The 24844-nt window shown below is 52.9% G+C and overlaps 3 protein-coding genes across 24 annotated transcripts in view; 2 read left to right on the plus strand and 1 right to left on the minus strand.

Moving 5' to 3' along the window:
- The window catches only part of NOS1AP (nitric oxide synthase 1 adaptor protein), a 43843-nt gene extending 35018 nt beyond the window's left edge, over nucleotides 1–8825 (plus strand). For 14 of the 22 annotated variants that reach the window (XM_065072285.1, XM_065072289.1, XM_065072287.1 and 11 more), the window contains 4 exons: nucleotides 482–647; nucleotides 1198–1347; nucleotides 6510–6777; nucleotides 6875–8825. In XM_065072285.1, coding sequence (XP_064928357.1) covers nucleotides 482–647; nucleotides 1198–1347; nucleotides 6510–6777; nucleotides 6875–7361 — 1071 coding nt within the window. In that variant the 3' untranslated portion in view covers nucleotides 7362–8825. Of the gene's footprint in view, nucleotides 1–481; nucleotides 648–1197; nucleotides 4154–6509; nucleotides 6778–6874 lie in introns of those variants that run through there. The other 8 variants (XM_065072286.1, XM_065072290.1, XM_065072288.1 and 5 more) reach the window with 2 other exon arrangements.
- Nucleotides 4511–5890, minus strand: SPATA46 (spermatogenesis associated 46). The gene is made up of 2 exons (XM_021294421.2): nucleotides 5710–5890; nucleotides 4511–5144 (listed from the first exon to the last, which is right to left on the minus strand). The coding sequence occupies exons 1-2, from the start codon at nucleotides 5813–5815 to the stop codon at nucleotides 4672–4674; spliced, it is 579 nt and encodes a 192-aa protein (XP_021150096.2). The 5' UTR covers nucleotides 5816–5890; the 3' UTR covers nucleotides 4511–4671.
- Nucleotides 8826–9216: 391 nt separating the features above from the next.
- UHMK1 (U2AF homology motif kinase 1) lies at nucleotides 9217–24118 on the plus strand. Its single transcript, XM_065072310.1, has 8 exons — nucleotides 9217–9623; nucleotides 10616–10908; nucleotides 13605–13796; nucleotides 14600–14694; nucleotides 15620–15696; nucleotides 18870–18968; nucleotides 19662–19750; nucleotides 20229–24118. The coding sequence occupies exons 1-8, from the start codon at nucleotides 9338–9340 to the stop codon at nucleotides 20373–20375; spliced, it is 1278 nt and encodes a 425-aa protein (XP_064928382.1). The 5' UTR covers nucleotides 9217–9337; the 3' UTR covers nucleotides 20376–24118.
- The last annotated feature ends 726 nt before the right edge of the window (nucleotides 24119–24844 follow it).

The raw sequence follows: 24844 nt of genomic DNA on the forward strand, positions 1-24844 counted from the left end.
CGAGAGACACCACTGGGTGGACACTGCCTGGTGCAAAACACTGTCCCTGGGAAACCTGCCTGGAAAGACAGCTCAGCCAGGAACAGCTTGCAGTACAGGGCTGCACCCTCGTGCACCAGCAGCACCGTGCAATCTGTCCAGTGTGTCTTCTCTTCCGCATCTGTCTGGCTCCCTCCTGGGCTGCCCTTTCCTCAGGCATTTATGACACGCGTGCACGGCCGACAGCTCAGTCAGCACCACCTCCGTTTGCCTCAGCTTTTCCATCAGAGGGACCAGGGGACCATGTGCTGGATTTGCTGAGTGTGCCCTGGTGTGACAGTGCCACCTGCCCCCACTTTCCCTATCATGTCTGTGGGTCCTGCAGGGAGTGGCTTCTTCCTCATTTTGTTTGGTGGTATGCTGGTGAGCCCTGGCAGAGGGGTAGGGATGGCTAGGACTGAGGCATCTCCCACATGCTCACCCATCTCTCCCTGTCACACAGGTCCACTTGCTGAAGGACCAGCTGGCTGCAGAGGCAGCGGCACGGCTGGAGGCCCAGGCACGCGTGCACCAGCTCCTGCTCCAGAACAAGGACTTGCTGCAGCACATCTCGCTCCTGGTCAAACAGGTGCAGGAGCTGGAGCTGAAGCTGGCGGGGAACAACACTAGTAAGCACTCCTGCCCCTTCCTCTCTCCTCGCAGCTAGCTGGGTCTGTGCGGGACATCCATGTGGGTGTTTCTCGTGGGGGTTTTGTGTAATTCCAGTGGTTTTCTGTAGGAGAATATTTGTGCCCTTCTGGCATGGCTTGTGTGTGTGTGGCAGGATGCTTGCATGCAGTGTGGGAGAGGCCAGGGGAGGGCTGTGTGGACAGGCAGTCACATATGTCCATCAGCTGTATAAATGCTTTCCACAGTGGCTGCATGGTCTAGGCCAGCCCCTTACCTGCCCAAGAGCCCTTCCTTGGCCTTCCTCTCCAGCAGACATGGCCATTAGCACCTTGCAGGAGCTGGGGTGGCAATCACATTACTTTTTATCCTGCAAAACTGGCACTTTGCTGATCAGCAGCAGCTCCTAGCACCAAGTGACCCCCTCTAAATGGTGGCAGTGGGGAGGCTGACACCCAAATGGCCCCAGACTGTCCAGTTTGAAGCCGCTGTAGTGGCTGGAGATCTCCAGGGTGGCACTGCCTGCCTCTCAGCCATGCCCTTCCCTTGCAGCAGGCTCCCAGGACAGTCTGCTGGAGATCACCTTCCGCTCCAACGTCCTCCCCGTCCTCTGCGACCCGACCACCCCACAGCCTGAGGACACCCACCCGCCGCCACTGGGCCCCGGCTCGGGCTTCCCCAGCACTCTGGGCAGCCCAATAGGTAGGAACGACTGTCTGGTGAAGCTGGAGTGCTACCGCTTTCTGCCGAGCTCGGGGCCACCTGCCTTGGAGGAGCCAGCACTGGGCAGCCTGGAGCTCCTCAAATTCCGCGAGTCGGGCATCGCCTCCGAGTACGAGTCCAACACGGACGAGAGCGAGGAGCGAGACTCCTGGTCCCAGGAGGAACCGCCGCGCCTGCTCCACGTCCAGCCCAGGCAGGACCTGGGCGACAGCCTGGAGGATGAGATTGCAGTGTAGGGGTTGGCAGGAGGTGGTCTGGAGCAGCCAGGACCCACCGGAGCTGGGGCAGGTCCTGGCCATAACCCCCAAGCCCTGGCAGGGATGGGACAGCCCAGAGGGAGAGGGGACAGAGGAGGGAGCATGAGACTTCCAGCACACATTTGGGAGGTGTGCAGAGGTGAGGACAAGCTGTGTCCTGGGGGTGTGCTGGATGTGCTGTGCTCCAGCGTGCATGGGCTTGTGTGCTGGGCTGGAGAGTCCCTGCTTCACATGGAACAGCGAGCTGACAGCTGCGTGTGCTCCCCCTGGTCCCTGTCCCCCCACAAGCTGCGTTTGGAGGTCAAGCAGAAGCAAAGGACCCCTCAGGACACTGCTGGATCAGCCACTGTGCTGATGCTGCTGCAGGGGGAGCAGGGAAGCAGATGAAGGTTTTTGCAGGGGGAACAAGAGAGAAGGCACAGGGCAGAGCGAGAACAAGAGGGACCGAGGAGCCAGTGGAGGGCTGTGAGCAGGATCAAAGCTGCTGGCAGGCGTGTCTACATGATGGAGATGTTGGGAGATGAGGCCAGGGCAGAGTTAGCGGGAGATTTGGGGTTGGTGACAGTGCACTGTCGGTGTGGGTGTGTGAGAGGTGAGGCAGTGAGGGACAGCGGGGATGAGCCTGGGAAGGAGCTGAAGGGGTGAGACGAGGTCATGCCAGGTTCGGGCAGCTCCTGGCAGGGTGATGGTGTTTGTGGTACCTCCCAGACAGAGTTTGTCCCTATCTGAGGCAGGTAGAGGGTGTGGGGGCACTGCCCGCTCCTCTCCCAGCCTGTGGAGTGGGGTGGAAGGCAGGGCTGGGTGTGGAGCACGCAGCATGGGGACACCTAGTGTCCTTCCCCTCATTATCTAGTCTTTGGGTTCCTCGCCATGGGTGCCATGTTTCAGAGCCTTTCTGGTGCTCTCAAGTCACGTTTTCAAGCATTTCCCTGCACCTCCATCACCACGAACTCCCTGCTTTGCTTTATAGACAAACCCTGCTGTTCCCAAGCAGTCACTTGTCCCTAGAGCAGGGCTGGGGGACGCAGTGCTGGCATCTGCGCTATGCAGGGGTGGGCACATGTGCTGCCCCTAAGTGGGCAGCAAACTGCTGGTGTCTGCAGGTGGGCTCCTTCATGACTCTGGTTTGCACCCCCCAGAAAAGTGAATCCAAGATCTTGGGATCCCCCACCAGACCCCCAAGGCACCCACGGCTGAGCCATCTCTGGGGGCCTCCAAGCTTGTCTCTTTTCTACAAGCACATTTATCAGCTGCCTGTTGCTGCAGTCTCTTAGGAGGTCACAGCTGAAGGGGTATGAGCCAGAGTCCTGATGCCCCCCCCGGTTCTTGTGAAAACTCTTGACAAGTTGGGAATTGGCACAGTTGTTTCCTCCCTGTTCACCCTCCTGTCCTGCTTCTGTTTCACTTCATTGCTTCCCTGCCACTCTCGCCATCACCAGCTCTGTCTGTGCTAGATCTGCCTGCACCTAACCCCTAGCTGAGCATCTCCCAGGCACGATCTCCTGCTCTCCTCCAGGTGTTAGCCCGGCTGCTGAGGAAGGTCTGTTGCTTCTTTCTGCCCCAGCCCCAGAGGACTGAGGGCTCCTGAGGAGAGAGGTTGGGGTGAGACCCTGGGATTGGTATGAACAGTGCCCCGCACCCTCCAGCACAGGAGGAGGCTGGATGCTGTGCAACAACCAGTGGGAAGGAAAGCCATGCTTCAGTGTCCTAGCAGCACCCTGGTGTCCAGGGGAGCTCCCAGACTGGCCACAAATGGGAGCAAGTCCCAGTTGCAGGGCATCCCAGGTTCTCCTGTCCTCTGGCCACCAATACCTTCTCATACCCTGACCTGTGCCGCTGTGTGTCAGCCGCTTTGCTGGGGACTGCGACATCCCACTTCCACCACACAGCGCTTGGAGGTGAAGGTACAAGGTGGGAGGCTGGTCCCACTGAGAGGGAGAGGTGGGGACGGCAGCACACACAGGACATGGCACAGGCAGATGGAGGCACAGGAGATGGCAGGAGCTCAGCCATAAGTTCAGGACAGATGAAGGGAGAGCCTGGGAGGAGCAGCAGGAAGTCTCTTCCAGGCAGAACTGAGCCATCTCCTGCCCATCCCTGCTGCACACGCACAGCACAGGCAGGGCCCCCAGGGGCTGCAGGGACCGGCTGTGGGCTCAGCTTTCTGCCTGGCACTCTGCTCACAGGGGAAGGTGGTGAGTGCCCTGTGGGCTTGGGTATGCTGCTGGAACTGGTGGGACCCTGCCAGCATCCTGCTGCACTGTGGGTGTACATGTGTAGATGATCCTCCTCCTAAGTCAGCGCTGCCTCCAAGACACCTCTCTAGCCTCTGACTTTTGTTATGGACCTGGACTGGGAATTTATAGCTATATTTTTTGTCCTTTCTTTTCCTACAACTGTCATGTTACTAACTGTTGACTCAATCTATCAAGAAACCAATCAATCTGTCAATGTAAGTGCACTTAACCCTTGGGTGTTGTCATTAGTCAACTGGCTTTTGCTAAATAAATCTTTCTATTTCTCAAGGCTTTCTGTTGTCTCTTCCTTCTTGCTGACTCTCTCTCTTTCTGTACTTCTCTCCCCATCCACGCTGGGAGCCAGCATGGACGGTGGTGTCCTTTGGCCTTGCACAGACCCCCTCCAACCTCAGCATCCTCCACTGTGGGACCCTTGCTTGCGGTGACAACCACGAGGTGCCCCGAATGTTGCCGAGGGTAGAAGGGTTTCAGCCTTCTCCTTTGACTGCTGCACAGCGCAGGCTTGTCTCAGGGCTGACCTGACAGCTCAAGGGTGCCGAGGGGTTCCCAACATCTGCAGAGCTCCCCATGGAGATGTGGAGATGCTAAGCAGCACTTTCAGAGGCTCGGGAGATTTTTGGCTGCTGGGGAAGGAAAAATCATGAAGAGCCTTTCTTGAAGGTTGACAGAGGTGTTGTGTAGGCAAGAGCAGCAGCAGGCAGGGCCAGCTGCTCTTAGAACAATTTATTGTGCCGCTGTTGGGAGCGATGGAGCAGTGCCCTCCAGTGGCGGCTGCCCAGCCAACGGGACTACACGGTGGCTGCAGCCTCCAGCTCCTTGTGCCCCTTCTCCCAGAGGGCCTTGAGCCGTCGGTAGTACAGCTTGCAGCTGTAGCCCTCCCGGGAGCTGTGCTGGATGTGGGTCTTGATGGACCAGAGTGTGGGGAAGACACGGCAGCATGACATGCACTGGTAGCCACGCTGGGGCACCGACTGCTGCTGGGAAGCAGCGAGGATGTCCTGGACCGTGATGCTGGCTTTGTCGCTGGCCAAGCTGTCCCTGTTGGTGAGCAGGGCATTGTCTGAGGAGCCAGAGGAGGAGCAGACAATTTCTGAGAGGTCATCGCATTCTGCAGGCTCCTGCGTGCTTGTGTCCAGGCTGGAGGAGGGGCTGCTCGGGTGCTGCTGGCTGGCTCCTTTGGTGCACATGTAGTAGCTGTAGGGTGAGAACCAGGGCCGGTAGATGGTACAGTAGCGGGCAGGGAGCTCTCTGCCCTGCGGGACTGGGAAGGAAAGAGCCTTCAGTGAATTGGATTCCTGCAAGAGCCCAGCCCTAGACCAGAAGTGGTACTGGGGTCCCTTCTCTGTCCACGTGGGTTGCAGAGGTGGCTGGCTCTGTCACAGTACATTCCGCCAGCATGGAGAGTACCATCCCTCCCCAGACAGGACACGGATAGAGATGGGTGTGGGATGCTGATGGACACTGAGGCACTGGTACAGCACAACACTCAGCCAGCAGCTCACTGGAGCTGTCCCACAGAGAGCTGCGCTGGCATGGGGGCAGTGACAGGGGGCTAGAGCTGGCAGTCCTGGGGACAGCACTCACAGCTTTGAGGATGCATGCTGGGAAGACATGGGGGACAAACCAGTGTAGCTCAGAGGTGGCATGTGGCTGCAGGACCCACCCAGGTCCCCAGAAAGCACCCACTGCCATAGGTGCTCCCGATCCGCCACGGGAAGCTGAGTGGTGCCATGTTGTTGCCCAAGAGGTGCCAAGGGAGCCCTCCCCATAGACGAAGCCAGCTGCCTGCAACCCTGCCTGGCTGCAGCAGGCAGCACCAAGCTCACCAGCCAGGCTGTCAGGGCCCCAGGCACATGGGGCCTCTGAGCTTCTTGTCCTGGTAACACGGGGCACGGCTCCAAGGGAAACGGTGGGCAGGGCAAAGTTCTCCATCAACCTCGCTTAGCTGGCATGTGGCTACTGCACCATGGTGCCCATGCCATCAGTGGCTGATGTCACAAAGGGCTGATGTCACATGTGTGTACCATGCACAGCAGGATGCTCCTGCACAGTGGGCTCAGCCCTTGGGGTCTCTGGGAAGCTTGGCCAGCGCAAGGGAACAACCAGCCTGGGCTGAGAGGAAGCCTTGGTGGGGTGGGCAGTGCAGAGTCCAGGCTGCAGGTGCCCCCACAGATCCCCCACTGCTTTGTGGATGCCTGGCCAACAAGAGCCCCATGTAAATCCCATCTCCATGGGCAGCATGGCAGGTCTGAGAAGTGGGTTGGCAGTGCACCTCACCCAGCAGTGTAGAAGGGACAGGCTCACTGTCCCCTGCCATTCCCTTGGTAAATTCTCTCTCTCTCTGTTTCCTTCCACAACCTGCTTCCCAAGTTGCTCAGAATCAGGTAAGAGATGCTCTCGGTGTGTCAGTGTGGAGCCTTGGGCTTGTTGCTACCCCATCTTGCCCTATGCTTCCCCTACTGCATGCACAGTCGCTGTGAAGCTGCAGCCTCCCTGTCCCCCAGATTATGTCCCCTGTGCTTCTGGGTTGGGAGGTGGCAGGCAGCTCTCTGGGATGTGCTGTCCCTGCCAGTGTCCCACTTCCAGCCCTGCTCACACCCCACCCCTGTTCCCTTTCCCCCTTCAGTGGACCAGAGCATGTTTGAGAACGCCAGCGCCAGCACGGCACCCACTCCACGGCCACAGCACATCCCAACCAGTGCAGGTGCCCCGCCACATCCCCCTCGCCCCGCTGGCAGCCAGCATCTCCGCAACCTGGGCAAAGCCATGGGGGCCAAGGTGAACGACCTCCTGCGCCGCAAGGAGCCGGCCGGCCTCCCCAGCGTGGGGGTGATGGAGGTGAATGCCAGCGCTGGGGCCATGCTGGGCACGGGACAGCCAGCTGGTGAGGATGGGTGAGTGTCCCCATGGTGTGCCCCCTGTGGTGGGAATGTTGGGACGGGCCGGAGGGGCCTCAGCATGGGACTGTATGTGACTTCTCTGTGCTTGCAGGGCTGTGGGGCTGGACACGTTTCCCCGGCTGGACCCCCCACCCCCTGTCACCAAGAAGAGGACACCACGCACCCTGAAGACCCCACAGGACATGCTCATCGCACCTGCAGGGACCAGCCCAAGGAGCAGCACGGAGGAGCCCACTGAACTGCCCACAGCCTACCCCGACCCTGCAGAGGAGCAGCCGGGAGCGAGGGAACCATCCCCTCCAGAATGCCCTGGGGTCCCCAGCATGACTGGCACCCCAGACCCAAGTGGGGACCAGCCCACCAGTGCCCTCCCTGTGCCCGATCTCATCCATAAGGGCAGCCAGGACGGCCAATGGCGAGTGGGTGAGAGGGCTGCCGAGACCTCACCCCACATGGAGAAGCCCTCCCGGAGACCAGGGCTAGAACGTGAGCTGGAGGGGAGCACAGGGCGACTGGAGCCATGCGCCCCTGGCCGAGAGGTGGAGGGCCCCCATCCTGACCTACTGTCCTTTGAGTAGCAGCAGGGGAGCCGCGACAGGGGCACATCTCCCTGCCACTTGCCTTTTTTGGGGTCATTATTTTGGAGAGGGGGGAGCCATGGGGTGGCAAGAGCCATTGCTGCCCCAGCATGGTGTGTGGGGAATTATGGCACCCCACTTCTCCCCATATTCCTCGGAGGGGCACAGCCTGTCCTGTCATGGCTTCTGCAGCCCCATCCTTGGCCTATTCATCCTGGTCAGTGCAAAGACAAAGCTCCCGTCCTGCCATGGTGCCATCATCCTGTCTGCAGCTAGGGGCCACGCTGAGCTGGAGACTGAGGGTGGCCTTGCTCATCTGCTAGGTCCTTGTGCATGGGTGCAGAAGCCCCAGCCTGCCCCCAGCCCAGTTGGCTCTGCCAAGGAGAGCATCCTGTGAGCATCCCACGCTGTTCCCCACATCTGCAGGGAGCAGGGCTGGATGCTTGGGGCTGCACAGCTGCTGGCCAATGGGCTCTGACAGGGAGCTGAGCTCCCTGGTACACCCTGCTCCAGCTTCTGCTTGTTTCTTGGTCTTGCCCCAGCCATCATGAACTAGAACAACCTGCCCAAGCAAGCAGCCTGCTCTTTGTGGGCCAGTGCCACTGCTTTCCTTTATTTCCTGGGACGGTGATGTGTTTGCGAGGCTGGGACACAAGGAGCTGTGCAGTGCTCTGATACTGCACTATGATTGTTTCCCTATGAATTACAGGAAAGGTTAGCCAGCCTGTGGACCCCTGACCCAGTGCAAGGAAGCAGTTGTGAGGTGGTACTTTTTGCTTGGAGCTTTAATGCATGCCCTCATCACAAAGGTGGTTTTGAGAGGAAAAGCTTTGAAGACCAGGTTTGGGCTGGAGGAGGCTCAGGATTCATGGATGGGGCACCTCTTCTCCCAGCTGTTCCTGGGCCATGGGTGGTTGCGCTGGAGAATTGTCTTCCACCACCCAAAGCCATGCTGTGGTCCTACTGAGGGAATGAGGTTGTGGGTTCCACATGGCCCCAGGAATCCCTCTGCCCTGGGAGCACCCACTGTGCCTCCTTACCCATCGGCATGGCCAGTGCCATGGCAGTGGTGGGGCTTTGCAGCGCTTGGCCCCCAGAACATCCATGCTCAAGAGCAGAGACAGCAGAGTTGTGCGGAGCCCATGGCCAGCTGGTGATTGGTGCTGAGGTGTTACACACCCCGTCTATAATGTGATTATGCTGTGCATGGCCGATACCACCCCACAAACAGAAATCTGTATGAGTATGTATACATGTATGTTGCTTAAACCTGCGCCACATTGTATATGTTGATAGAAACAAGGGCTTGTAGCCCATCTTTGATGGACCAGTGTCTTCCAACCCTGCCAATCACAAGGGAACCTCACTGCTGGTCCAGTCTCTATTTATGTTGTCTAGGGTGTGTGCGTAGTTTGGGACAAAAGATGCAGATTGCACAATAAATATTTTTTTTTTACCCACTGACATGTAGCAGCTCATTGATGGGAGGGGATCTGGCATCAGCTCGGTATAATCCCGAACTCCCTTGATGGGGAAGAGGCAGGATGGGGGGTCGTGTTAAAGCTGCGAGGTTAAGGGAAATATCCCCCGAAAGCGCTGCTGGTGGCCTGACACCTGCAAAGGGCTCCCGCATGCCGGGAGCCATGAGAAGCCGGGGGCGTTGCGGGGCTTGGGGGTGGCCGGGCTGAGGGAGTGGCGTGGCTGCCCTGCTCTGTTTGGTGCTGAGGGAACGGGGCTCCTGTTGGTCCCCGGGCGGAGCGGCCGGGACCCCCGGGGCTGCGAAGGGACGGGCCGCGAATCCCGGTCCGGCCTCGCGGGGGGCGGAGCCTCCGGGCCCTGCCATCCCCGCCACGCCCCGTTTCCGGTGTCATGGCGGCCGGAGCGCGGCGGCGGCCGGTGGCCGGGCCGTTGCTGGCGGCGCGGCAGCGGCGGGGCAGCGGGAGTGGCGGGGGGGCGATGTGAGGCGGGACGGCGCCATGTCGGGCTGCGTGTGGGGCGCGGCGCCGCTGCTGGAGGCGCTGGGCCGCCTGTGGGAGGTGCAGGCGCCGCTGGGCAGCGGCTCCTCGGCCTCCGTCTACCGGGTGCGCTGCTGCGGGGACCCGCGGGCCCCCCCCGGCGCCGTGAAGGAGTTCGTGCCGCCCCCGCCGCGGCCCGGTCCCGCTCGCCGCCCCGGCGCCCGCCCGCCCGCCGCCGACTGCGCTGAGTACGGGTTCCGCAAGGAGCGCGCCGCGCTCGAGCAGCTCCGCGGACACCGGAACATCGGTAACGGCGCCGCGGCACCCCCGGGCCTCCCCCCGCAGGCACCCCCGGGCCTTCCCCCGCCTGGGCACCCCCTACCTCACCCCCCATTTCCCTCCCAGGGCAAACTGGTATCTCAAACCCCCTTGCCTCACAACCTGGAAAGGGCCCCCAACCAGTCAGGGGTGTTCCCAGCTCCTTTGGGGTTATGGGTTCCCTCGCCTCCCAACTGACCCCCACAGGCAGGGCTAGGGACCCCAGACCAATGTGCCCCTTGGATTGGCACCCCTGGGCACCCCAAAGCGGCATCCCTGCGGTGGTGCTCCCTGGTACCCCCTCGGCGCAGGCTCCTGGGTGCCCCAGCCCTGCCCTGGGGCAGTGAGCGTCACTCTTTGGGAAGGCAGCCCAGGTCACTGCAAGCAGGGCACCCCCAAATCCTCTTCTGGGCAGGGCTACCCCAGCCGCCCTGGCCTGCGGGGCCATGGCCGCCCACCAGCCTGCCTGTCCTGACAGGAGCCCTGGGCTGCCTGCGGGGGTGGGAATGGGCTCTGGGAGGGAGGAAGCCTGTACCTTAGGGGTGGCTACTGGAAGTCCTGGGATTCTCCCAATGCTGATTTTTTGGTTGTTGTTTTTATCAGCGTTGTAATGTACCCCGGCACCCAGACAGAGGTCTGTTTCCCACTGTGCTAGGTTTGTCACAGGAAGAGATTGATGTGGCCCAAAAATAGTGGTACTACACCTGTTTTACCCACCAGGACCTGCTTGTCCATGTCCCAGAGACTGTTCTGAGCAGGGGCACCCAGCCCTGTTGCTTTAGTCCTCTAAAACCCATAGGGGTGATGTGGCTGGTTTTCCCTTGCTGCTTCCTTCTGAAGTTTGTTTCTCCATCTCTCTGAAAATCATGCCTTGTAAAACAGATGAGCTGCCTCCTGCAGCTTTTGTGGTCTTCTGGGCAGTAGTAGAAAGCAGTGGAGAATGATGACCATGTAATTGCTTGTTACTGTGTCTCACCGTAGTGACACTGTATGGTGTGTTCACCAACCACTACTCTGCGAATGGCCCATCTCGCTGTCTTCTGCTTGAGCTGCTGGACATCAGTGTGTCCGAGCTGCTGCTGCACTCCAGCAACCAGGGCTGCTCCATGTGGATGATCCAGCACTGCGCCCGAGACGTTCTTGAAGCCCTGGCGTTCCTGCACCACAAAGGCTACGTACATGCAGACCTCAAGCCACGCAACATCCTGTGGAGTGCAGAGGAGGAGTGCTTTAAGCTCATTGACTTTGGACTTAGCTTCAAAGAGGGCAATCAGGTTTGGAATGTGCTGTTCTCAAGAATTTGGCTCTGTGTTGAGTTGTGTGGGTTTGTGATGCTTTGGGCCTCATGAGAGTAGAAATCAATGTGACCTGATCATAGTAGTAGCTGAGCTGGTGCTGAGGGTTTCCTGCAAAAGGCTAAAATGTCATCTGGCCCCAGAAACAGAAGCTTGTGTTGCCATTCTCCTTGCATATCTCTGGCTTCTCTTGATATCTTAGCCTTTGTGCTACACATGACCATGAATTCCAAAGTTAATGATGCACTGTAAAAAGCAGTGTCTCATCTTCCTGGAGAGTTTGCTAGTTTTCATATGGTCAGGCAAGTGGGAGCACCTAGTTCCTCAAAATTTCCTTTTGTCATCCCTTATCATATGTATTAGTAGTCCAGGCTTCACTGTCAGCCTGCCTGGTCAATCGCATTATCTCTGGCAGTGTTCTTGTGTTTGTCTTTACTTTCATCCTGTCTTCAGCAGCTTCCTTTTCTCAGGAAGTCTGGATGTCTCTTTCCCATATCATTGTCTTGACAAAAGCCCACACACTAGTTGTGTGCAGGCAGTGTCTATTCTTTACTGCAACATCCAGATCTCTGTCTGTTCTCCAGCTTTTCCAATTTGCTGGGCTTTCCCTCCCTCTTCGTGCTGTCACTTTTTGTTTTGGTGATACTAGGTTTTGTAAGTTTGTCCTTGCCCTTTTTATTCTTGTCCATGGCCTCTGATGAAAGCAAAGAGTCTCAGGAGGTTCTACTTTTGTCTTGTTAGAGCTTCCTTTCACCCCTCCCTCTCTCAGTGACCACCTGTGGGGGGAGTATCAGTAAAGCTTTTTTCATCAGGTAGCCTCTTAGCAAATTGGCCTTTATTCACTGTGTGATGGTCAGTAAGTCTAGTAAATGCGCTATGAGTTTTCTGTGTAGGCATTGTCTTGGCTTGTCTCTATTAATTTCTCATGTAGCAGTTTTAAATTAATATACTTTTTTTACTGGTTTACCTATCTTTGAATTCTTTGGTACAGGAGCTGTTTTTAATATTTTTACTTCTTAACTCCTCTATGTTGTTGTTCTCCCACATTCTTGGCTGAATGCTGGTTTGTGCTGGTAATCTGTTGCTGTCTATCAGCAGAAAACATTCTGCTGGTGTCCTGTGTCTAATGCAGATATTTTTTTAATGTTTTGCTGCTTGCTCTGTGAGTTGCCTCATAACAGTTCATCAGGTTTTTTTATTTCTTTCTGTGGTTCCTTCCAATCTGCTTGCTTTGGGCTAAGTTTCCTTTGCCCATTCTCAGAAATACACTGGTGGTGTGAACCTTCTGACCCCGCTTTGGATGTGCACCAGGTATCATCTTCCCCTCACTGCCCCTGCCCAGACCAGCAGCATACGTGTATGATTTCCTTATCTGAGCCAAGACTACTAATTTTATGTGTGACAACACTGCTGAGCTTATCCATGCATAACTTTTCCTGCCATTACTGTTTTAACAGCGAATGGCTGTACATAGAGCAAGGTCTTAAGTGACTTAAATCTCTCAAAATGGTCTAGATGGTAGGAGTGAAATTACATCTCGCTATTTTTGCTGGTGACATTGGCCATGGCATTTTTTTTTCTCTCTAAATGTTGTTTGGTGGGTCTATTAAACATCTGGTTTTGCCATGTGAGAGGTTCTATTCTTTGCTGATAGGAACAGGGACACTGATGAGCAATTTGTGTATCTTTTTTTTTTTTTTTAAGTTCATTAAATACTTTGATCTCTGTTGCCTGGAAATGTCTCTTGTAAACTTTATTTTCAGTCAGAGAACTAGGTGATTTTGGTTTGAATATATTCCCCTGGCAAGAATTCTCAATCCTATGCCTTAGCCAGGAAGCAGACTTGCATGTTCTTCTGTCATTCCTTGAGTCACATCAGTGTGTCTAGAACAAGCCCTCCCATGTTAAAAAGACCCAGCATGTGGCTTGTCTTAGGCCAGACAAAGCCACAGGTGACGGATCAGGTCTTGGCTGTGAGCAGGAAGCTGGACTGGAGACCTTCAGAGCAGCCCCTCCGGCCAGCACTTGTGTGAGTCTATGATTTCCTGTTTTTGTTTAAACAGGCAGCATGTGGGCATTTTCTTTGTCTCTGCCAGCCGCAGCAGCTGGGCAGGTGTCAATTGCTGCAGCACTTCTGGCTGCAAGGGGGAAAAGGAAGAGGCGCGTAGGAAGCGCCTTTGACGATTTCCTTGTCTGAGTGTTAGGTGCCTGCTTTGTTCTTGTAACACTTTGTTCCAGAGAACATCAATACTTGAGTAATGGAAGCTGTTGGAGATCCTCACTGTTCTGACTGGGCTGTTTGTACTCTCAGCAGCTTATTGTAGGTATTTGACCCTTATCCTGAAACTTCTATGAGAGGTTAACATCCGTGGTGACATCCAGCCTCTTCCTCCCAGCAGAACTGTCATTCAGAGAGATCAGATGTTAGTGGGATGCCTCCTGTTTTGCTGGGAGATGTTTTCTCTTCCTAACAGTCTTGCTGTTTTCCTCACCAATGCAGCCATGTAGGGAGTTGAACTCCCTGCCTAACACAACTGGCTGTACAATGCTTTCTGTCAATTTAGCAATTGTGTTTTGGTGACCCATTTGGAAGGATGTCTGTGAACTGATTTAAGGATAGATGGAGAACCTGAATCTGGAAAATTAACTCTTTCTGTGTGTTTGATCTTCCATAGGATGTGAAATATATTCAAACAGACGGGTATCGGGCTCCAGAGGCAGAACTGCAGAACTGCCTGGCGCAGGCAGGGCTCCCGAGTGAGACGGAGTGTACCTCTGCTGTGGATCTGTGGAGTCTGGGAATTGTTTTACTGGAAATGTTCTCAGGAATGAAACTGAAACATACAGTCCAATCTCAGGAATGGAAGGTGAGTGAGAGCTGATGCGGGCATTTTTGCTTGCACCAAACAGGTCCTTCTGCTTCTTGTTTGTAATCCAGATTTGTGAGCTAGCGCCTGGCAACTAGAGAGGGTTTCCAGGATGTTTCTCTGATCCTGTTGCCTTGAGGATTAAGGTTCCAGAGCCTTAAATACCTGCCTAGCCTGTGGGACTGGCATGTCTGAATGCTGCTTGTGTTCAGGTTGCTGAGGGCTCCAGGAGTCTGTTTGGAGCCCATGTTGTGCCAAGATCTGGGAGGTGAGATGTGCTGGCTGTAATGTGGCACAGAAGGAAGAACAGAATGGATGGCTGACGTCTGCCAGCTAGTTCAGTAACACAATGACAGAGGAATTATTTGCTGGTTTTAGTCTAACGCTAGCTCTAATTTGGGGATCTTCTCATAAGTCTGTATCCTGAGAAAACAGGAGAAAGGATCTGTGTTGTGAGCCTGGAGCCTGACTTTGTCCTCTGTTCTGTATGAAATAATTTTGGTTCGTGTTCCCTTTTCCAGTAAGAGTATCTTTTCAGCATCATAACATCCACAGTAACAGCAAATTTGCCTGCTCATGGAAATTTCCAGCTTTTGCGTAGGCAAATGAGACAAACTTTGTCTGATGTGGGTCTGCTGCTTTAACATGTGAGACTTCAGCATTGGAGACCTCTCACAAAATTCCACAGTACCAGAGCCCTCTGCCTCTCAGTCCAGAAAATAATGGGGTATTGCAAGCTTTGCATTGGTGGTTGTTTGGTTTTTTTTTTTTCCTCCCTAAGCACTGTTTATTTTTCTTTTTAGACAAACAGTTCTGCCATCATTGATCGCATATTTGCCAGTGAAGGGGTGGTTAATTCAGCCATTCCAGCTTATCACCTCAGAGACCTTATCAAAAGGTATCCTATCGTGTTTACTAACCATTGCTTAAAGATGCACTCTGTAAAGCCTTATGCCCTGCTCTTGGTAACTTAGAGCCTGCACCTAACACTTTATTTTTCTTTTTTAAAAAAATATCTCTGCCACTGTGCTAGTAGCAAGTGCAGCCACTAGCAGACATGCTTCAGCTCCTCTGATTTTGGCACAGTTTGGAGTAAGCACATAAAGAATATCAGTTGTGATGTTCGTAGTTTGGTGTTTTGATGCTTTGCACTTCCTGCCAGTGAATTTATCTTTGGAGAAAACCGGAGACTTTGCTGTTTTAGAGCGGTATTGTCCAAAAGGGCAGACAGTGCTGCTTCTCCACTGCTGTCAAGATTCAAATGTACTTGTGCAGCTCTCTCCTGAGAAATCTCCTGAGGGGATTATTTTTGCTGTCCTGTGACTCTGCTCTGAGGCTACAGAGTGAATGAGGACAGAACTTGACAGAAATAGCATCAGGAATCACTGCTAAAGCTGAGTAGAGGATGTTCTCAGGCAAGCCCTGGGCTATTAGCTGCTTTGAATCCCATTTGTGGAAATATGTGGGAGCCCCTTGGAGTGTGATCACTTTCATGAGGCTGCATGCCTGAGACATGGGCTGAGTGGCCTGGGGAGGTGGAGCTGAAACGTGCCGTGTTCCTTGTGAACTTGTGAGTGAGCCACTTCCATCATTTGATGCTGAGAGACATTGAGAAGGAAATCCTACTGTACCATGAACCCTAAATGTTTTCAAGGGATCCTTCAGGTGTGCTTTAGCTGTGATTCTGTGCTTCTCACCGTTCTCTTTGTACCATAAGCACTCCAAAGATGTGGTATTCCTCTGTACTGGCTTCCAGCCTGAGTTGGATTTGTCAATGCAGGAATGTCACTTGCAAGAGCATCAAGGTGTCCCTTCTCTTCCAGCATGCTTCATTGTGACCAAGGAAAGCGAGCCTCTGCTGAGAAGGCTTTATGCAGCCCGTTCTTCAGCATTCCCTTCGGTAAGCTGTGCACATCTCCCTTGCTCACGGATTTCCTAGCACATTCTGGAAGCAGCACTGAGTGCACTTAAATTATGTTGTTTCTGGTTCTTGCCTTGCTGCCGCTGTGTCGCTTTTTGCGGTGCTCCTGAGCCCTCTGCAGTACCACAGCAGGCAGATTGGAGCAATGCCTGTGCTCTCAGTGCTGCTCTGCCCCTCTCACCCCACAGACTGTTGCCTTTCCCTGGTTGGATTCTCAGCAAATTCTGCCCAGATCAAACTGATTAAGAATGTATTTGCAGCAGCATTCATCTGAGGGGACTGAAATAACCAACGTACTTACCTAATATTGTGACTGTTAAGGGTCTTTTGAAGAGCGTCCTGCTATTTATAGTAGGTGGATGGGTTTTCTTATGCCCAGAGTTTCCGAGTTCAAGCAGCTGGGAACGTGAACAACAAAGGCAGTGCCTGGTGGTGGCATCTGCTGCTGCCTCCTCTGCACAAGTCAAATAGTCGCAGTGGGTTCTCGTGGCGTGAGCCTGTTTTTGCAGTGCCTGGCCTACCTCTTCTGGTGCCTGTGTGGCAGGTCACAGACAGATGTCACTGTCGCTTTGATCTGGCACTTTCTCTTCAATTTAATAAAATGGTGGTGTTTCTCCAGGGACTCCTCATGTATGTTGCAGGCTGTCAGCCAGGGATGGGCTGAGACCGCCCTGTTTAGGCTCATAGCCCTCCCTGTTTTCTGTTCCAAAAGTAGCATGGCAGCATTCTCCAGAGCTTGTCTGCTTTCAAGAATGCCAGCAAAGAGCTCTGTGTCCAGCTTTTCTGCAGCATAAACTAATGCTTCAGGCATCCAGCTTCTGGCTGGGCTAGCATTTTCCCTTGAATCTCAGTCCTGCTTTTCTCATGCTGCTTGGTGTACTTTGCAGTGAAGGTTAAGTATTGCCTCTTGAGGTAATGTCAAGATACTGGCTTTCCTGTGTGTTAGGCAAAGGTAACAAACTTGTTCCTGTTTTCAAAACTTCTCTTGCATCTCAGAAACAGGGACTGTTGTAATCAAAGCCACCTTCCATGGAAGGAACTGAACCCTGCAGCCAGTATTGCTTTAGAGCAGAGGGAATAGCATGTTGGCAATGCTTTCTGGTCTAGTCCTAAACACACAGACCTCTAACTGTATCTAGGAAGGTGCTTCTGTGGTTAGTGCTACAAGTTTAGACAACAGCTTCAGTTTTCCTAAGTCGCTGGTTCTCTTCTTTGCCAAACTTGTACATAAGCTTGTCTACACAAAGAAGCATTTAGTATTGCTTTCCTAGAAGTCAGAAAATGATCTCTCATTGCCTTTCACTTGGGCAGGGTAGTTCTGTTTAGAGCAAAGGCAGCTGAGAATGGCTTTCCTTGTCATTTGCAGCTAAATCTTGACTTTCCAGTTCATCAGCTTCTTTCTGGAGCTCGTGGCAGGCTGCAGCGCTCTGTGCTGCCAGTGTGGTTGGTATCACTTGACCCTTTGAAGAGGAGCAGAAGGGCTGGGCAGCAAGTTCCTCCTGGGGCAGAAGGGTATTGCAAGAAATGCATTTGTCTATTGATTACAGAAAGTCCAGGTGACTCCGAGTCCTAGGGATTGGTTTGTCTCCCTCTCTGAAAAAATGCATGTGAAATGAAGGACAGACTTACTTGAATGAAAGGGGCAGCATATAAGACCGAGGTGACACTTAAATGTTTTTTCAGACCCCTGTTCATCTGGTGTTGTCTCTTGGTTGCCAACACTCCTATGGAAGAATGGTCCCAGAGGTTCACTCGGAGCTGAACACGCCTGGTTATCTGAGTGCCACACCTTTCTTCGAAGGGCTGTCCCTGAGTGCTGTCTGGGCATCGTCTAGACTGATAAGGCCTTTCATCTGAGCTTTTCATAAGGACTCTTCCATGTCAGGCAGGAGGAGATTTATAACGTGTGCTTACCTACGATCTCTTCTTGCATTATGAAATCTATATCCGTCTGTGCCTGGAAGAGATGACAGCTCTCTCAGCTTGTTCTTAGCTTGGAAAAGTATTTGCAAGGAAATCATAGCCTGCGATCTTTGCAAATGTAGTCAGAAAGCACAGACTGGAGAACTGGAGCCATTTCTTCCCTTTTCTCTCTCCTCTCTTGCTGTCAAGTGGGATAACTGTGAGGTTCCGCTATTGTGTTCAGCTGCTGTAGATGCCAGTACAAATAAAAACACTAACATTCACCAAGTACTGCAGGTTGGGCTCCCAGATCTTAAATTGATGTCACTTTGGAGAAGTGACATTGTCCCTGCTGCTTTGAGTTTCTAGAGGTCTGGGTGTCCTCTCAGACGTGACTCTCTTAGTTTGGTGTTAGTCTGTCCACCTTGACTGTTTCCTTCTTCCACAGTAGTGTCCATGCAACGCTGTTCCACGCTGTCCTGGAGCTGCCTGTTTTCTGGAGCCAAGTACCTCATGTCAGGGGGCTTTATTTCTGCTTCTCTGAAGTTGTTCACAAGATCATTGCTCACCCACCGTGTGGCCATGCCTTATTCTATAGCACTGCCTTGTTTAAGTAACTAAGTAGTTTTCGCCATTTCTGTTGCAAGAGTGTATGGCAGTCTTAAAAACAGTGTATTGCAGTTGGATTTTGAGAGGGGGAGGGTTTAAATGGTGTTTAGGGAAGAACTGGAAGATGTCCTAGAGAAAGCTAAGGTTTATGCCTTAGTATAGCTTGACAATGGGAGTTACAGAAGCTGACTAGCCTGTTTTCAGCTTATCTGGTAGCAGTAACAGGAGAGGCAGGTTGCAGAGTAGTTCTTTCATCTTCTTGTATCTCCATACGTGGCACAGTTTGCTCAACTGGCATAGCTCTTGAGGTCACATCAACTTCTGAATCTGAGCTAAGTAGATATAACTCCAGTCTAAATTTCTGCTAGCTTTGTGATTTTTAAAGCAGTTTCAGGTGCTGTCCTCAGTGTAATTGCAGAGTACACTGAACCCTTTGGGAGAGTCTCTCGGTGCACAGGTGAAGATAGGTTGGAAACAGTGAGAATACAGGCTGTAAATGCAGGTAATATTGGAGATAAGCAAAACTGTACTGCAAAGAGGAGTAAGCGCTTGTGTATGATAGTGCATATTGAGTCAACTTCCTGTTTTCTTGCTCCTTTGGACTTTGATTTCTTTTCTTTCATTCTGTGGGTGTCAAACAGCTCCCCATATTGAAGATTTGGTGATGCTCCCCACGCCTGTGCTGAGGCTGCTAAATGTTCTAAGTGATGCTTCTCTGCAGTGCGAAGAAGAATATGAAGGTTGGTGCAAGTCATGCAATTCCCATATAGCAATGTCGTCTTACAGAATGTTTGTGGCTCTGAGCTCCTGCTGGACATGTGCAGGACTCTGGAGCCCACTAGCAGAGATCCTTAAAAGTTTGGTAGTGAACTTATCCAAGATCTCAGCAGAGAATGAAATATCTCACTGGAGTTCTTAAACTGTAGCAAAAACTATACATGGTAGGTGGCAAGACATGTCGGTGGAATTTGCATTTCTCCTTGCTCTCAAATCCATGTGAGTGGCAACAGCTAGAGAGCTCTGGGGATATGTGTTGGAAAGGCTGGGTTCTGCTCACACAAATAAGGGTTTGTGGCAGCTGCTTGAGTTCCCCTCCTCCAGGTGCCATAACAAAAAAATAGCACTCACAAATCCCAAATATTTTAGCTACTGGAAGACCAGACTTTGTGTCCAAGGAAAAGCACTGTCCATGCTGTTGGGGATTCACTGCCTGCAGGTCTGTTCTGGAGCCTCAGTTCAGACACTTTGTCTCGTTATTCGGCCATTCATCAGTGTCAGCTTCTGCTGTGGCACTTCTCGATTGTTTATTTTAAATTGTGAGGAAAAAGCTATATGATGACTGGGTGTTCTTGATGTGTTCATCTGGCCTCTGTTTGTTTCTTAGCTCATCCTAGTTTGCGAAGTGAAAGACAACCAGCTCTTTCCTTTTTCAGATATCCTGGAAGACATAAGAGAGGAGTGTCAGAAATACGGACCGGTGGTTTCCTTGCTTATTCCAAAGGAGAATCCTGGTAAAGGCCAAGTAAGTGAATGGAGGGAAGAGGCTGCGTATTTCCATGTACGCTCTGTGTGCTGCAGAACTGCTGCTCAGCTCCCAGAGATCTCCTGGCTGATGACAGTGCTAAAAATAGCTGGTTGTCTTGAAGGACAGCACAGGTTCCTTCCTGGTTATGTAAGGCTGCCTAACCTGGGAGGTCCCCAAACCGCTTTAGCAGGGGAGGTGGAATATGGGAGGGAAGGGGAGAGGAAGCATTGAGGATGTAGAGCATCATCATACTTCATCTTACTGTGCCAAATATGCACCCCTTAGAAATGAGGAGCAAGGGATGAAATTCTGGTTCAGAGATGCAGCTCCATGCTTCTTTGCTCCACTGCTCTGGGCTCAACCAAGGATAGAGGGGAAAAAACTAGTTTGGCAGCTGTTTCCCAGTTGCAGGGGTGGGAGGGGGCAGGTAACTGGCTGCACTGGAAGTCCTGTTTCTTCTCTCTCTCTCTTTCAGGTCTTTGTTGAATATGCAAATGCTGGTGATTCCAAAGCTGCCCAAAAAATGCTGACTGGAAAGATTTTTGATGGCAAGTTCGTTGTGGCTACGTTTTACCCACTGAGTGCCTATAAGAGAGGATATCTGTACCAAAACTTGCTGTAGGCAGTAGCAACAATCAGAAGAGTTGTCTTGCTCCTCTTCCTCACGTGTTTTACAAGTTGAATGTACAAAAGAGCTTCCTAGCCCTGCTTCTGAGTCATTTGTGAAGGAGAGATGCAAAGGACTTCACTGGGCTTTGAAACCTTTACTGCTGCTTTGTGATGTGCGGAGGAGGCCGGGATGGCTTTCGGCGTGTGCTTGTGTGTGTGTTGTGCTTGCTGTTTACACTGGGTGTGTGGCTTTGCCCTGGTGGGCGCTCGAGCGGCAGGAGCTGTGGCTTGTTGGGAGCCTGGGAGGCCCAGCAGATCTTGGCAAGCACTTTTTAGTGACTTGAAGTAAGACCATTTAAAGACTTGGCCTTAGCACTTGACTTTGCTTTGGAGGGAGAATTTCTTTGTTAAGCTTTCTTATAATGCACGTGCTCTTCGCCAGTGCAGAGGATGAGGAGGAAGGCTTCCCTGCCTTTTGTTGATATCTATGGTAAATAAAGAAACAGAAATGCCATCCTCTCTAAATTAAACCAGGAAGACTTTTGAGTCTTCACATCACATAAAGCAGAGAGAGGCAGTGAAATTAGATCTGCTGAGCCTACGGCGTTCCCTTGTCACCGCCTCACAACCCAAGAAGAGCCACCGTCTGAGCTGGCAGCGGTGGCACGCTGGGCTTGGGCTGTGTAGGTGACGCTGCCTGCAGTGAGCTGAACTTGCTTGTATGCCTGGGGTGCAAAGGGACTGGTGGTGGATACGTGTCCTCGGAGCAGTGCCAGCCTCGGTCCCAACACCACCTGTAAGCACTTTGTAGCCTGAGGTGATGTGAAAACCCTGTTGTGTGGAGTTTCTAGCATATACCCTGTGCTGGCACTGATGCTCCCTAGCTCTGATGCCAAATATTCTGTCATACACAAGCGTCTTTAGGTGATATTTTAGGAAAGGAGTGCTACAGCACGCACTATTCTTTGTGTCTCAGCAGGACTCCTGCCCTGCGAGTCTTCTAGAGAAAGAACAATATTTGTCTGTCTTAGGTCCCACGCTTGGCTTTTCCGTGTTGTGTGTTTTGGTTTTGCATTAACCCACGAGACTCGTAGCTTAGAAGCACTGACACTTTTGGTCCTTCATAGGTTACACAAAAGGCCTGAGGCAATCTGAGATCCTGTATGGAAAGGGCTTGCTCGTTCATCAGACTTGGCTGGCCAGGAGAAGGGCTTTGCCAGCATCAGGGACAACAGCCACGTGCTTTTGGAAAAAAAAAAACAACAACAAGCTGGGCAAGCAGCATCACTGCTCACCCGCCAAATGCTCACCTGGCTTCAAGCAGAAGCTCTCTCAGCAGCTGTGGGCATGGGGTAGGTGGTGGCTGTTTTCCAGGGGCGGGCACTTTGCTCCTGGGGACCACAGCAGGGAACAGCCCTACACAGAGGGGGACCAGCATGTTCTAGCTTGCAGCCCTGGTACCAGTTTTAGTGAGGAGAGCCCTCGTGAATTCTTTCCTCCAGTTGAAATGCCTGCCTGAACCATTTCTGACCTTCCTTAGAATAAGACCTGAATTACCTTGCAGTTTACTTTTTGCATCTTGCTGATGCTGGACTTGCTGGAATCCTGCACTTAAAATTTTCTCTTGATTTTTGCCCTGTGTGCACGTGTGGTGTGTTGGGAGATCCAATGTCTGTAGCATTTCATGAGTCTGAGTTTCTCTCTATGCTGGTATAAAGTGCTGACTACTATGGCCCTTCCCAAACTTCTCCAGAAAGGACCAATCTCTTTGAATTTTTTTCTTGCCTTTGGGTTGGTAGGTTTTCCAGGAAAAAAAAAATCCCACAATGAGTTTTAAGGTTTGATTCACTGATCAGGCTTTTTCTGGGAGTGATGCTACTTTGGTGTACATAGCTGTAAAGCAGCTTGGCATAGATGGGGTGTGTGGTTCATTGCTTTTAATTTAATTATCCTTGCAGTGAAAAACCTGTAGTGTCTGGGAGGAATTGGATGATCAACTGGCTGTGGGTTTTTCCTGTGTGAAGAGCAGTGTTTAAAGTACTCTAAGTATTGGTAGGTATTGACTGACCTTCTCAGCTCTGGGTTGTTGCTGTTCCTGGCAGGCTGAACCAGTGGTGAAAGCACTTTGTCTCAAAAATTCCTGCGTTGAATGCCATCATGTCCACAGCATTAAGCTGGCTATGGGTGTGCCAAGAGCTCCTGTCCCACTGAGTGCCAGCCTGCGTGGGGACACAGCGTGTGGGGTCTGTCACCTATAGCGCTGCTGGGACAGGGAGATCTCATGGTGCAGGTGCAGAACTTGAATGCATTTAAGTTCTCACATGCATTTGTCTGGGACTGTGAGCTGCTCTGCCACCTTTCAAGCATATCTCTTTTAGTCAGAATTGCACTTTGGATTTGCAATTATAGAGCTGTGCCAGGATTAATCTTTAGAGAAGAGCTACAACCTGTTTGTGCAGCATGGTAGAGCTGTTCCACCAGAGTTTGGCTGGGCTATTACTCAGCTTCTTCAATAGGAGCTAAATAAAATTTCAAGATGCAAACTTCTGCCACCAGATTTTCTCTCCAGATGCTCATTGGCCAGGCTTGGGAACTGAGCTGGGCAAAAACCCCAAAGCTGCTTGTTTTTTCTTTTCTTCCTGGGAAGAGCTGAAGATGCTGATCTCTGTCCTGTCACTGGATCCAGCCGCTCGCTTCCCTCTGTGGGCTGTGGGATACAGGCAGGTTTAGAAACTCCTCAGAGCAGAAGCATTTTATCATTATCCCTCACCTTCTGCCTTCAGAGCCTTTTTCTCTCAAGCTGAAGCTCTGGTGTTTCAGTGATTTATTGGTGGCTTGGCATAAGTTTCAACCCTGCTAAAACCTGCGAGCTTCTTAACTCTAGATTGTATCTGAAGTGTTTATGGTGATTCAATCCAAGGTGTCTGTCGTGGCGTGTGCCTGAGTGGGCCTGGCTTTTGTCTCCAAATTACTGCCCACTCGAGGTGCGGGGGTGTTGTGGCTTTCCGCTCGAATGCTTGCTGGGTTTCTTGGTCTGTGCTGCTGACCCGGCTCCCTCCACACAGCCCGAGGTGGAGCAACAACCTGCGTTTTCCTTGCTAGGCAACAGATGTGCAAACCCGTAGGCTGCTTTTGAGGGAGACATCTGCTGTGGGGAGGAATGGGATGGAAGATGAAGCCTCTGGAGTGATGCAGGGGGACTGGCGCTGCCCCAGTGGGGTGCCAGGGCAGGCACCCAGCCCTCCTGCCCGGGAGGAGGCAGCCCAGGGGGCTGGGTCCCCTTGAAGCTTGTGTGTTGAATGGGAAACACGTTGGCACTCTGCTATTCCTTGGTGGTGTCTGGGTTTCATACTTCATCTGATGCAAAATCTCACTGCCAATCGAAGAATAGCTGTCCTTCCTCTGCCACTGACATCTGGGGCAATGAGAAAGTTCTTTGCACTTCCACCTATTTATTATATGCAAGGAGGGTAATTGGTTTTAAAATCACTGGCTGAAGCACAAGTCAGCTTCAATCTTAGTTCTATTCCGGATTTTATTCGTGCTGGTTTCCAGCCTCTTAACAACACCTGAGCACTGTGTTTCACCCAGGTTGTCTTTCCAGGGGGTTCAGCAGAATTCCCCCCCGCTGTGCTGGATCCTGTAGCCACGTGCCTCCCTTCAGGTTCCATGTCAACTCTTGTGTCCCGTCATGCACCATTGCTGAGCAGACGTGTGCTTGATACAGGTGATTAATAAACGATGCTTCAGTATGAAGCGGTGATTCAGTAGCTTTTCTTATGGGGGCCGCTGGCGAAACGCAGTGTAGCTGAGCGAGTTCTCTGTCACCCTGCACCGGGGTGTCCATCTCGTGGGACAGGGCTGTGCCCCAGCCACGGCAGCACTGGCATCGTGCACTCGTCCCTTGCTCGGCCCTACCAGTGCGGCTGAAAATCCCGGTGGGATTAACGGTGACATCATCTGGGGGGAATGGCGTGATGGTTTCTGAAGTGACATCCGCTGGAGGAAGATCACCCCTGGGCTGACGTGGATGCTCTCTCAGGAGATGCTGTGAGTTGCACAACTTTCTGCGGCCCGTGACGGTGGTGGGGAGCCGGCGGGGTCACCAGGGCTGTGGCTGCAGCCCCTGCTGGTTTTGCTAAACGCTGATGACGGGACCAGGGATCTCTGCGGTCCATGTGTTGGGGCTGAGCCCGGCAGCGCTCCTGGAGAGCGGCTGGCTGGAGCCAGAGCGGCGCTCCTTTGCAGAGGCCTTGCTGCCCTTTTTTGGGTGGATTTTGCCTTTTTGTTTTGTTTTGTTTTGGCCGAGCGCCCCTCCCCTCTTGTTGCACGGGGGGAGACGGAGGTTGGGGGAGCTGCTGCGGGGGCGGGCGGCGGCCGCGGCTCCCGCGTCCCGCCCGGGGCCAGGGCGGAGCAGCTGGGCGGGGCGTGGCTGTTACGGGAAGCCCCGTTCCGCTCCGCTCCCCGCCCGGAGGGCACCGG

The sequence above is a fragment of the Columba livia genome, chromosome 8, assembly GCF_036013475.1.
Source record: "Columba livia isolate bColLiv1 breed racing homer chromosome 8, bColLiv1.pat.W.v2, whole genome shotgun sequence".
Classification (NCBI taxonomy): domain Eukaryota; kingdom Metazoa; phylum Chordata; class Aves; order Columbiformes; family Columbidae; genus Columba; species Columba livia.